General features: G+C 41.1%; 1 gene segment (V, D, J or C); it reads left to right on the top strand.

The window, feature by feature from the left end:
- Positions 1–10,958: 10,958 nt before the first annotated feature.
- On the top strand, positions 10,959–11,625 carry LOC119875768. The segment is given in 2 exon segments: positions 10,959–11,118; positions 11,222–11,625. Coding segments are annotated over 2 exon segments (450 nt in total).
- The last annotated feature ends 3,048 nt before the right edge of the window (positions 11,626–14,673 follow it).

The following is a 14,673-nucleotide window of genomic DNA, read 5'->3' as shown; positions in this document are numbered from 1 at the left end:
GAATATTATTGCTAGGACCCCATGTCTCTGTGCAGGTGACACAGGTGCCATTTGGGTGGTGGGCTCTGCTTGCGGTCTTCCCGATGCATAAGATCTATTCAAAGATGGAAAGGGAGGGTACCCGGGTGCTCAGCAGTTTCGTGCCACCTTCAGCCCAGGGCCTGAACCTGGCGATCAGGGATCGAGTCCCACATCAGGTCCATGCATGGAGCCTGCTTCTCCCTCTGCCTGTGTCTCTGCATCTCTCTCTCTGTATGTGTGTGTGTGTGTCTCATGGATAAATAAATAAAACATTAGAAATCAAAGAAGGAATGGGCTAGATTTGGAAACAGAACAGAAGGCCTGCATGCAGCCAGCAGGGTCAGGGGGACTGATCTAAGAAAACCAACACTACGGTTGATCAGAGACACAAATTAGAATTGGATTGAAACTGAAATTTCCTGCTGCATTTGTTATCAAAAATACCTGATAAATCCGTAGAAGTTCATGGTATATACTTTACTTCCCTTAGATGGAATATAGTATTTGAATGAAAAGGGAATTCATGAAAAACTTACACTTGCAAGGCAGCACTATAGTGTTAGTTAAGGAGGGATGAGAAAAATAGAATTATAGGCTATACAATGGAAAATGTTCATTCTGTCACGAGTTTATTATATCCAAAACTCTGCTTGAATGAGCTCATTCTGCATCAGGTAAGCTCTTCAAAGTGATTACAGAAGATCACAGAGTTAACTGCAGTGGAACACAGTGACTGAGTTGTTAGAGACTTACAAATAGAACTGCATTACCTGAAACCCTCTGAAATTCAGCTAAATTCTAAATTTAGAATTGCAGGAATATTATAGGCAAGACTCCGTGTCTTTGTGAAGTGGACGCAGGCATCTTTTGGTTGGTGGGTTCTGCTGGCAGTCTTCCTGATGCATGTGATCCATTCAAAGTTGCAATGTGTTAGATTTGGAGACAGAACACAAGTCCTGTACATAGCCCATAGGGTCAGGGGGAATTTCAAAATTAGGGTTGTTTAAAGGCATAGATTGAAACTGAATTTTCCTATCACATTTGTTATCAAAAATACCTGATCAATCTGTAGAAGGGTTCAAGGGTAGATATTTTTCTTCTCTTAGATGGAATATACTATTTGAATGTAAAAGGAATTCATCAAAATCTTAGAGTGGAAAGGCAGCATTACACTGTTCATTTAGGAGAGATAAGAAAAATAGAAATATAGGCTTTACAATGGAAAATGTTCATCCTGACACCAGTTTATTATATCCCAAACTCTGCATGGATGCAGCTCATTCTGCATCAGATAAGCTTATCAAAGCCATTACAGAAAATCACAGATTTGACTGGAGTGACACAGTGACTGAGTTGATAGAGAGTTACAAATCAAACTTCATTACCTGAATCACTCTGAAATTCAGCTAAATTCTAAATTTAGCAAAACCATGTCATCCTTGATACAGGAGGGGTCCACTTTTCTAAGGAACCCTGCCAGTCTGTATATCAGGCGTTTCAAGAGAGCCAGTAAGTCCTGTGGAGAGGAGCACAGGCCAAGATTCTGACTCACTGAAATGTGCACAAGGACATATGAGAAACCCTCTACAATTTAAGGGGTAGGATAAAATCACTCTATGGGGACACATGACACCTATAAACCAAGATTTACATGCAAAAACCATTACAAAGTACCACGTGGACACAAAGTCTGAAGTCTGGGATATTACTTAATAAAAACATAGTTTCTCAAAGCAGTCAATATGAACACACAAAGGCAGTCACAGCAGTTTGACAAGTAGGGCAAGAGGAGAACAGGTAGGACTCGAGGTCAAGGAGTTATCAGGTAACATTCAAAAACATGGTGCGGTAATCCCTGGGTGGCACAGCGGTTTAGCGCCTGCCTTTGGCCCAGGGCGCGATCCTGGAGACCCAGGATCGAGTCCCACATCGGGCTCCCGGTGCATGGAGCCTGCTTCTCCCTCTGCCTGTGTCTCTGCCTCTCTCTCTCTCTCTCTGTATGACTATCATAAATAAATAAAAATAAAAAAAAACATGGTGTGGTGAAAAAATGCCACTAAACAATTATGAATACTAAGGGAAAAAAGGTGGAGGAGGTGCTTTCATTGATCCTTCAGGTGTAGATATCAGCTCATTGTGTGTGACCTCTACCATCCCCATGTTGAAACCTAAGGCCCAAGAGATGGGAGGATGAGGTGGGGCCTTGGGGAGCACTTAGGTCAGCAGATGCATCCCCATGATGGGATCAGGAACCTTATTCACCATTACTAGGAAATCTCCCTGCCTCCTGCCCAATGTGAGGTGACAGGGAAAGGACAGGCTAGGATGTGGGTGCTCTCCAGACACCACATCTGTGTGCATCTGGACCTCAGACGTCGCAGACTCCAGAACTATGGGAAATGAAGGTCTTTCTTTTGATTTGCCAAATCCACTTATGTTACAGCAGCCAGCACAAGGCCAAAGTTTTATTATTATTAGTAGTAGTAGTAGTACTATTATTTAATTAAATTCAATTTTCCAAAATTTACTATACACCCAGTGCCTATCACAGATCGTACCTCCTTAATGCCCATCACCCAGTTACCCCATCCCCACAACAACTTCCCTTCCAGTGATCCTCAGTTTAATTACCAGAGTTAAGTGACTCTCATGGTTTACCTTCCTCTCTAGTATTACCCAAGTCAGTTCCACTCCTTCCCTTTTGGTCTCTTTCCATATTTTTTATATTCCACATATGACTGAGACCATATCATTGTCTATCAGTGATTGGTTTATTTTCTTCAATATAATACCTCAAATTCCAACCATGTTGATGTGAATGTTCCTTCATGTTATACATAATTTCTAGCGGCTTAATTATACTTCAATTTATATATCAACCACATCTTCTATATCCTTTTTCCTGTAGAGGAACACCATGGTTTCTCCCAGTTTAATTATTGTGGACATTGCTGCTGGGAACATTGGGGTGCAGGTGACCCTTCGTTTAATAACATCTGTGTCTCTGAAGCTAATACCCAGAATAACAATGGCTGGGTCATAGCGTGGCTCTCTTCTCAGTTTTTGAATAAATTTGATTCTGTTATCTGAGGAGCCTGCACCAGCTTTCATTCCTACCAACAGTGCAAGAGTTCTCCCTTTCTCCACATCCTCAATACTTATTATTTCCAGCCGTGTTAGTATATCCATTCTGAGTTGTAGAAGTGGTATCTCCATGTGATTTTCATTTGTATTTCCCTGATGACAATTCATGTGGATCATTTTGCTTTTTTTAAATAATAAATTTATTTTTTATTGGTTTTCAATTTGCCAACATACTGAATAACACCCAGTGCTCATCCCGTATAGTGCCCCCCTCAGTGCCCGTCACCCATTCACCCCCGCTCCCCACCATCATCCCCTTCCACCACCCCTAGTTCATTTCCCAGAGTTAGGAGTCTTCCATGTTCTGTCTCCCTTTCTGATATTTCCCACACATTTCTTCTCCCTTCCCTTATATTCCCTTTCATGAATATTTATATTCCCCAAATGAATGAGACCATATAATGTTTGTCCTTCTCTTGTTGACATATTTCACTCAACATAATACCATCCATTTCCATCCACATTGAAGCAAATGGTGGGTATTTATCATTTCTAATGGCTGAGTAATATTCCATTGTATACATATACCACATTTTCTTTTTTTTAATTTATTTTTTATTGGTGTTCAATTTACTAACATACAGAATAACCCCCAGTGCCCGTCACCCATTCACTCCCACCCCCCGCCCCCCTCCCCTTCTACCACCCCTAGTTCTTTTCCCAGAGTTAGCAGTCTTTACGTTCTGTCTCCCTTTCTATTTCCCACACATTTCTTCTCCCTTCCCTTATATTCCCTTTCACTATTATTTATATTCCCCAAATGAATGAGAACATATAATGTTTGTCCTTCTCCGACTGACTTACTTTACTCAGCATAATACCCTCCAGTTCCATCCACGTTGAAGCAAATTGTGGGTATTTGTCATATCTAATAGCTGAGTAATATTCCATTGTATACATGTCTTTCATGATTTGTATTCCTCTGTAGTAGTACTCCACTAAGTTTCACTCCTCCTCTTATGGTCTCTTTCAATATTTCCTATATTCCAAATATGAGTGAGACCATATCATTGCCTTTTTGTGATTGATTTATTTCTCTCAATATAATACCTCCATTCATTTTGAAGGAAATGTTATTTCATGATATTCATCATTTCTGACAGCTGTGTAATATCACAAAATATATATAAACCACATCTTTTTTTTTCTCCTGTTCATGTATTCTCCCCATTTCTTGACTAGATTCATTGTTTTGTTGGCTGCTGAATTTGTTAAGGAAAAATCTTGTCCTAGGGATCCCTGGGTGGCGCAGCGGTTTGGCGCCTGCCTTTAGCCCAGGGCGCGATCCTGGAGACCCAGGATCGAATCCCACGTCAGGCTCCCGGTGCATGGAGCCTGCTTCTCCCTCTGCCTATGTCTCTGCCTCTCTCTCTCTCTCTCTGTGACTATCAGAAATAAATAAAAATTAAAAAAAAATCTTGTCCTATTATGTAGGTTGCCTTTCATTTTGTCACCTGTTGCATTGTTGTACAGATTCTATCTTGATGAAGTCCTAATAGTTAATTTTTTTCTTTGATTCCTATGCCTTTTGAGAGGTGCCTTGGTAGCAGTCGCTAAAATTGAGGACAAAAATTTGCTACCTGAATTTGCCTCTAGGATTTGGATGAATTACTGTCTCAGATTTTGGAATTTCATCCATTTTGAGATTGTGTTTGGTGTAGCTGAATGGTCCACTTCCATTCTTATGCAGGTGGATGTCCAGATTTTTCAGAACCATTTATTGATGAGAGTTTCTTTCATTCGATATTTTTTTTCTTGCTCCTTGAGGAGTAGTTTTCCATAAAGGTGAGGGTCCATTTTTGTGTTCTCTGCTCTGTTCCATTGATCTATGTGTTGTTTTTTCCAGTACAAGCCTATCTTGATGATAAAGATAAGTTGCACTTATAAAGACTTTATAATAGAGCATGTCTGCAAACATTGTGATGCCCTCCAGTTGAAGTTTTGTTTCTGTTTGTTTTCTCCCAAAATGTTTCTACCTGTTTGACGACTTAGGAAAGGAATTAAAGAAGACACAAAGAGATGGAAAACATACCATGCTTATGGATTAGAACAATGTATATTGTCAGGACACCTGTGTTGCTCAAAGGTTGAGTGTCTGCAATTGGCTAAGGTTGTGATCCTGGAGTCCTGGGATGGTGTCCTGCATCAGGATTTTGGAAGGGAGCCTGCTTCTCTTTCTGCCTATGTCTCTGCCTCTGTCTCTGTGACTCTCCTGAATAAATAAATTAATCTTTAAAACAAAGACAAAAATAAATACTGTGAAAATCTCTATGCTGCCGAGAACCTTCTACATACTCAAAGCAATACTTGGGAAAGCATCCTGGACATTTTTCACAGAGTATGAACATATAATCCTAAGATTTTTATGGCACACACAGAGATATTAGGGAAACATTGATGCTCTGGCATGACCCTGCTGTATTTGTTGTGAGAAGTATCAGTTAACTGCCCTCATCCAGTGAAGTGTGCATTTCTCACCTGGAACTAGGAATAACCTGTTGCAAACCATAGGTATCTGTCAAAAAGTCACACTGGTCACAGAGAAGGAGAAGAATGATACAAGAGAGTCAGAGATACTCAGACACTTTGGAACTTCAGTTTAAGGATGTTCTTTGATAATGTTTCCAGAAGATGTGGGTGTGATGACCCAGTGGGATTTGTGTCTCACCATCACCTTACAGGGCTGTATTGTACTGATAACTGTTAGGTGTGTCCCTTGTCACTGGATGAACATTTGGTGCCCCGTGTCCTCATTTCAACCCACCTGCATCTGTGACTATCCCTCTGGACATGAGATAAGTTTCCTTTTAGGATTTCCTCAATGGAACCCCTCAAGGGACCTACATGACTTATTTACCTCTTATCATTTTATTTAAATGCAATCATTTTTGTCATGGAATTTGCAATAACCAGGTAAAATGACCTGGCTATGTCAATATCTAACAGCTCTACCATCCTATTTCATAGTCTACATGTGAACTTACATGACAGTGAAGCTATTTCATGCAAGGTAAGTCCACTCATAGTCAGCAAGGCAGGGGAGCAGCACTGAAAGCCCAGAAGCAGGGCATTGGCTGGCTTTGACGATTTCATCAACATTTGTACAAATAGCAGCTTCCCCAGACATGAACACTCAGAAAATAAGTGTGACAGGATGGAGCAAGGGATGAAGCACACAGTTCGTTTTGTAGTATGCAGCCCCTGGACCTGAGCCGGATAACATGGATGTCTAAATGCACAGTGTAGTTGGCAATAGATTGTTATCATTTGCTATTGGTTTTATTTCCTCTGTAGATGCTCTCACCCCACCTTGTTGAGGCCTGTTTTTGGGTTTTGTGACTCTCTTCCTGGCTGCATTGGAGAGCCTTTCTGAACATGGCCTCCTGCATCTAGCCAGGGATTGAATGTTCGCACCCTTGAGTCTTCAGGGAGCCCTCCCAGGAGCCATCAAGCCCTTTCTGTCCTCAGTCGACATCTGAATCCTGTGTTCACCGTACCTGTCTCTGAGCTGCTTTATCTCAGGCAGGATTATACTGTTAGTTTAGGAGGGATAAGAAAAATAGAAATATATGCTATACAATGGAAAATGTTCATTCTGATACCAGTTTATTATATCCCAAACTCTACCTGAAGGAGCTCATTCTGCATCAGGTAAGCTCATCAAAGCGATTACAGAAGATCACAGATTTAACTGCAGTGGAACACCTTGACTGAGTTCTTAGAGACTTACAAATAGAAATGCATTACTTGAAACCCTCTGAAATTCAGCTAAATTCTAAATTTAGCAAAATCATGCAGTCCCCAATACATGCGGGATACATTATTCTACATAACCCTGCCACTTTGTCATTCAGGGGTTTCAGAGGGGCAGTAAATCCTGTGGAGAGGAGCACAGGCCAAGAATCTGGGGTTAGACTCACCTGAGAATGTGCACAAGGACACATTAGAAACCCTCAACAATTTAAGGGGTAGGTTCACATCACGGTGGGGGGAAACATGACACCTACAAACCAAGAGATATATGCAAATACAATTACAAAGTACCACGTGGACACAAAGTCTGAAGTCTGGAATATTACATCATAAGATCCATAGTTTTTCAAATAAGTAAATATGAACATACAAAGGCAGTCACATGTCTGATCACAACAGTTTCACAGAATGATCCCCAGCTGAGTATATACTGAGATGACATGTATATAGGGATCTCTCTCTATTGAATAAAACATCCTAGACCTGATCCTGCATCCAGGAGTGAAGCCCCAGCCCCAGGAACAATAGGTGACCAATTCATTGATCAGGACAAAACAACTCACCATGGAGTCTGTGCTCAGCTGGGTTTTCCTTGACACTATTTTTAAATATATATTTATTTATTTTCTGTTTGAGTCAATTTGCCAACATAAAGCATATAACCCAGTATTCATCACATGAACAGAAGAATGGGCATTTTTAAGAACTGACAGAAAAGCTATCATAAAATATATGTTAAATCTTTTTAAAAATGTCTCTATGGAGATCCCTGGGTGGCGCAGCGGTTTGGCGCCTGCCTTTGGCCCAGGGCGTGATCCTGGAGACCCGGGATCAAATCCCACATCGGGCTCCTGGTGCGTGGAGCCTGCTTCTCCCTCTGCCTGTGTCTCTGCCTCTCTCTCTTTCTCTCTGTGTGACTATCATAAATAAATAAAAATTTAAAAAAAAATAAAAATGTCTCTATGATTTTGATATTTTTATCTAGTTTTGTTAGAAAGAGAGAAATTATACCTCAAAAGGTCAAAAACATTTGGATATAGGGTAATGAGATTGAATATGTTTGATTTACACATTTTATCCCCAACTGGGAGCAGATATTAATTAACCAAAATCATCATGACCCACTGTGGTAACATGTGGGTTGAAATTGAAACCACACCAGCTTTTCCTAATTCACCCATGCCCACACCTCACTTTCAGCCTGTCCAGAAACCCATCATCCCATGACATCCCTGTTTGAGGACTTCCTGCACTAATGGAAAAGGCCTGTTAATACAGGGTGCTGCTGGATACTCAGAAAGCATGAACAAGTGTCTACTGATATTCATCTGAAGCTACTATTCCTCTACAGGGAATAGGTCAGAGCTCAACAATTTATGTTAACTCTGTACTGTTCCCCTGATTTCACCACCTGACACAAAAAATGGATTCCTTTTTCTAATTAAATATTTTTAATTTAATGTCTAGTTCTATATACTATGAATCTCTCAACTTCCCCTGGAGCTTTCCTACAATGCAGCAATTGAACTACTGGGATTTACTACAAAGATACAAATAGAGTGAAAGACCACAACACCTGCACCCGATGTTTATAGCAACAAAGTCCAGAGTAGCCAAACTGTAGAAGGAGCCTCGGTGTCCATCGAAAGATGGATGGATAAGGAAGATGTGGTCTATATATACAATGGAATATTACTCAGCCATTAGAAATCAAGAACACCCACCATTTGCTTCAACATGATTGGAGCTGGAGGGTATTATGCTGAGTGAAGTAAGTCAGTCACAGAAGAACAAACATATGGTCTCATTCATTCAGGGAATATAAAAAGTAGTGAAAGGGAGTAAAGGAGAAAGGAGAGAAAATGAGTGGGAAATATCAGAAAGGTCGACAGAACATGAGGGACTCCTAACTCTGTGAAAGGAACTCTGGGAAGGAACTCTGGGAAGCGGTAGTTGTAAGGGAGGTTGGCGGGGGTAGGTGTGACTGGGTGACGGGCAATGAGGGGTCACTTGACGGGATGAGCACTGGGTGTTATACTATATGTTGGCAAAGCAAACTCCAATAAAAATAATTAAGAAATAAAATTTAAAAAACAAATGAACCTTCAGATAATTAAGAATAATCCTAACCAAAGAGGAAAGTACCTATACTCTAAAAATTCTAAAGTATGTATGAAAGACATTAAAGAAGACAGAAATATATGGAAAAAAGTCTATTCTCATGGATTGGAAAAATAAATATTCATATGATGTTTATGCCACCAACAGCAATCTATGCATTCAATATGAACCCTATCAAAACACCACCACCATTTTTCTAGGGAATGGAACAAGCCTAAAATTTGTAAATAAACAGAAAAGATTCTGAGTAAGCAAAAGAATGTTCAAACAAAAAACAAATCAAGGCAGCCCGGGTGGCTCAGCGTTTTAGCACTGCCTTTTGTCCAGAGCATGATCCTGCAGACAGGGGACGAGTCCCATATCAGGCTCCCTACATGGTCCCTGCTGCTCCCTCTACCTGTGTCTCTGCCATTCTGTTTCTCTGTGTCTCTTATGAGTAAATAAATAAAAACTAAAAAAAAGCAAAAGCCATCACAATTCCGGATTTCAAAGATGTGATAATCAAAACAGTAAAATAGTGGCAGTAAAACACGCACATAGTAAATAGAATAGAATAAAGAACCCATAAATGGACACACAGCTCTATGGACAACTTATCCTCAACGAAGTACAAAAGACTATCAACTGGAAAAGAGACAATCTCTTCAACAAGTGGTGTTGGAAACATTGGACAGCTGCAAGTAGAAGAATGAACCTGGGACATTCTTACACTCCACACAAACATAAACTCAGAGTAGATGAAAGACCTAAATGTGAGGCAAGAAACCATCAAAATCAAGGAGATTTTGTGACCTCAGCCACAAACAGGTTCTTGGTACTCGAATCTCCAAAGGGAAGGGAAACAAAAGTAAAAATGAACTCTATGGACTACACCAAGGAAGGAGCTGTCTTACAGCTGTGGAAACACACAACATAATTAAAAGGCAACCTAACAAATTGGAAAGATAGGGATGCCTGTGTAGCTTCAGCATCTGTCTTTGGCACAGGGAGTCCTAGAGCTCTAGGATTGAGACCAGCATCAGGCTCCTTGTGGGGAGCCCACTTCTCCCTCTGCCCATCTCTGCATCTCTCTCTCTGTCTCTCATGAATGAACAAATAACATCTTCCAAAAGAATGAAAACAATGGGAGAAGAGATTTGCAAATCTATCTCCAGATTATGGCAGGTTTCCAAAATCGAAAAATAAATTGCCAAACTAAACAACCACAAAGTGAAATGGGCGGAAGACATGAAGAGACACCCTGTCCTGATTGAGTTGCCGACTCTCACTTTATATTAGGTAGGTCATCCACATGTAAAATGAAATTTATTGTCTCCTCTAGGTCTGACTTATATTAACTGCATGATTAGAACAGGCAATGCATCCTGAAGACAAGAGGAAAATACTTTCTGCCCCAGACTGGAGGACCTGTCAGAAAACGTAGCAAGAAAACTACTTAAAAAAAAAAGAAAACTTGGTAACCTGGAAAGAAAATAAAGAGTTTTTCTATGACAATATCTTAATAGAGTCAACGAGTAAAAACCTTACATAAAAACTGAAAGAAATAACTCATGAGCTCAGAAAAAAATCAGGATATAAAATCAGCAAATAAAATAAAGATATATTCCTACAAAATAACAACAAATTACATATACAAAATAACAAAATAATCCGATTTACACTGGCACCAAAAATAAATATTTAGGATTAAATTTTACTAATAAATTGAAATTTCTCCAGAAAATGACCTATACTGATGTGTGTCTTTGGAAATACACGCAGAAACTCAAAAAGAACTGTGCTTAGAACTTCATATAGTCAGAAGGCTATCTACACAAATTGCTATAGAATTGTGGTGCCACACTTGTGCTGGATTTTAAATACATGAATGTAAGTCTGGAGCTGGTTATATACTTGGAGGATATGCAAATAAGGACCTCCCTCCACTGATTAAACCAGCCCAGTCCTGACCCTGTGGCCGGGAGAGCAGTCCCAGCCTCAGGATCCCCAGGTGACCCTATTCAGTGATCAGGACACAACGCAGACAAACCACCATGGAGTCTGTGCTCGGCTGGGTTTTCCTTGTCGCTATTTTAAAAGGTAATTCATAGAGAACCAAAGACATTGAGTCTGTGAGTGGAGATATGTGAGAGAAACTGGGGATGTGGAACAGTATCCTGACCAGGATGTCTTGTTTCTGCAGGTGTCCAGGGTGAAGTGCAGCTGGTGGAGTCTGGGGGAGACCTGGTGAAGCCTGGCGGGTCCCTGAGACTCTCCTGTGTGACCTCTGGTTTCACCTTCAGTAGCAATGAAATGAACTGGGTCCGCCAGGCTCCAGGGAAGGGGCTGCAGTGGGTCGCAGCTATTAGCAGTAGTGGAAGTAGCACATACTATGCAGACGCTGTGAAGGGCCGATTCACCATCTCCAGAGACAACGCCAAGAACACGCTGTATCTACAGATGAACAGCCTGAGAGCCGAGGACACGGCTGTGTATTACTGTGCAGACACAGTGAGGGGACCTCATTGTGAGCCCAGACACAAACCTCCCTGCAGAAGGAGATCAGGACCACCAAGGGGTGCGCACTCCTCACCACGTCTATCTTGAAGTCCCACGAGCAGGTGCAGAGGGTGGTTCTGGGCAGGTTTCCTGTCAGGGTCTGGGCTTCCTCTCCAAGGAGAAGTTTCCCCCAGGGAGCCCCTCTGAACACTTGATCATGTGTTTACCTATTCAGTCTCTTTCTAAGAGACTTAGAATTCAACCATAGCACCTGCACTTACTTGTACTTAACTTTTCCTGACCCGAAATATTAATCAATTACAAATAACTCCATTCACATCATCTGAACCTTTTCATGAGTCCTAGTGGCACTCACTGTGGATCACAGGACCCCAAGGTAACATGCTGTCTTGCACATCTCGGTATAGAGGAATCCCCAATCAACACAAGAGAAAAGAAACATAATACAAAAATGTGAATAAAAGCCTGGGAGTGAGATTCCCAGCATGACATGGTAGGGAAGTGGACTCAGAGGTCATTCACACACACACACAATAATGAGAGTATAACCTTTCATCACCTTCACCTTCATGTCTGACGAGAGCCAGGCCAGCCTCTCATCATGTCACAAATGCCTGTATGGTGCCAGGGAATGACACTGGCTCTGGGTGTGTGTTGTGGGCCGGTGGTGGGGATGGCGTTCTGCTCCAAGAAGGGCTTGTGTGGAGTCAGTGTCCCAACTTCATCAAAAGAGGGAACTCCTGGGTTATTGTTTGATTTCTTTCCTTTGTGTGGAGGAGAAGAATGAGGAGGGAATTTCAGGGAGCTCTCAGTTAATAAAGACTGGATATGGTGTGAGGAATTTCACTAAACCAGGGTAAACCTGGAAGGACAAAAGAGAAACATGGTCATTCTCAGTAGACAAGTGTCTGAATCATATGGAAAGGAGATGAATAATATATGGAAGCAGCACGAAACTTTAAATAATAATACAAATAGGCCAAGATCCTACCCAGGTCTCAGATGGAAGCTGTCCTCTTCCCAAGGAACCATCTGGTTCTGAAGGTCATCTGTACTTGGTGTGCTCAGCGACCAGAAGCTTCTACTGGACCATGAGGATCCTCAGGGTGAGGAGCTGGATTGAAGGACCTTCGACCTTCAGGGTAAAACTCATGGATCCTTCAGGTGCTTATGTCAGCTAACTGGTTGTGACCTTTACCATCCCTGTGGTGAAACCTAATGTCCATGTGATGGGAGGAGGAGGTGGAGCCTTAAGGTCCAATTAGTTTAGGAGATGCAGCCTTATGATGGGATCAGGGCACTTATACACCAGGACTGGGAAAGCTCTTTGCACCCTGGCCCGTTTTGAAGTGCCTGGGAAAGGATGGGGTAGGATGTCGGTGCTCTCCAGACACCACAGCTTCCTGCACCTAGACCTCAGACAACCCAGACACCAGATCTGTAAGAATGAGTGTCTGTTGTTTGATCTGCCCAGCTCATGTATGATGTTCCAACAGGGGACATGGGCTTAAGTAATTTTTTTCTTTAATTAATTTGAATTTACCAACATGCACTATACCCTCAGTGTTCATCACATCACGTAAACTCAACTCCCATCACCCAGTTACACCATTCCCCTCCTCCTCCCTTCCAGTGACCCTCATTTTTTCCCCAGAGTTAAGTGTCTTTCATGATTTGTCTTCCTCTCTAGTCTTACCCCACTAAGTTTCACTCCTTCCTTTATGGTCTCTTTCAAAATCAATGAGACCATATCATTGCCTTTCTGTTATTGATTTATTTTTCTCACAATAATGACTCCAGTTCCATGCATGTTGACAGAAATATTATTTCATGTTATTCATTATGTCTGACGGCTATGTAATATCCCATCGTATATATAAAGCACATCTTTTTTTGTATATTGTTTATTGGAGTGAGATTTGCCAACATATAGCATAATACCCAGTGCTCATCCCATCAAGTGCCCCCCTCAGTGCCTGTCACCCAGTCAGCCCCATCCCACGCCCACTTCCCCATCCACTACCCCTTGTTCTTTTCCCAGAGTTAGGAGTCTCTCAACTTCTGTCACCATCTCTGATATTTCCACTCATTTTCTTTCCATTCTCCTATGATCCCTTTCACTGTTTTTATATTCCCCAAGAATGAGACCATATAATGTTTTTCCTTCTCCAATTGACTTATTTCACTCAGCATAATATCCTCCAGTTCCATCCACGTCAAAGCAATTGGTGGGTATTCGTCGTTTCTAATGGCTGAGTAACATCCCATTGTATACATAGATCACAGCTTCTTTATCCATTCATCTGTCAATAGACACTGAGGGTCCTTCCACTGTTTGGCTGTATGCACCCCACAGGGTCAGGGGGACTGATCTAAGAAAACCAAAATTATGGTTGATCAGAGGAACAAATTGATATTGGTTTGAAACGGAAAATTCCTGCTGCATTTGTTATCAAAAATACCTGATAAATCCATAGAAGAGGTTCATGGTAGATAGTTTTCTTCTCTTAGATGGAATATAGTATTTGGATGTAAAAAGAATTCATGAAAAACTTACAGTTGCAAAGCAGCACCATACTGTTTAGGAGGGATAAGAAAAATAGAAATATAGGGTATACAATGGAAAATGTTTGTTCTGACACAAGTTTATTATATCCCAATCTCTGCTTGAATGAGCTCATTCTGCATCAGGTAAGCTCATCAAAGTGATTACAGAAGATCACAGAGTTAACTGCAGTGGAACACAGTGACTGAGTTGTTAGAGACTTACAAATAGAACTGAATTACCTGAAACCCTCTGAAATTCAGCTAAATTCTAAATTTAGAAATGCAGGAATAATATTATAGGCAAGACTCCGTGTCTTTGTGAAGTGGACACAGGCGTCTTTTGGTTGGTGGGTTCTGCTGGCAGTCTTCCTGATGCATGTGATCCATTCAAAGTTGCAATGTGTTAGATTTGGAGGCAGAAGACAAGTCCTGCACATAGCCCTTAGGGTCAGGGGGAATAATCTGAGAAATTCAAAATTAAGTTTGATTAAAGGCATAGATTGAAAAGAATTGAAACTGAATTTTTCTGCCACATTTGTTATCAAAAATACCTTTTATAAAAATACATCATATTTTTAATAATACATT

Source organism: Canis lupus, chromosome 8 (genome assembly GCF_011100685.1).
Source record: "Canis lupus familiaris isolate Mischka breed German Shepherd chromosome 8, alternate assembly UU_Cfam_GSD_1.0, whole genome shotgun sequence".
Classification (NCBI taxonomy): Eukaryota; Metazoa; Chordata; class Mammalia; order Carnivora; family Canidae; genus Canis; species Canis lupus.
The sequence above is the reverse complement of the archived record's forward strand: the minus strand, read 5'-3'. Positions and strand labels throughout refer to the sequence as shown.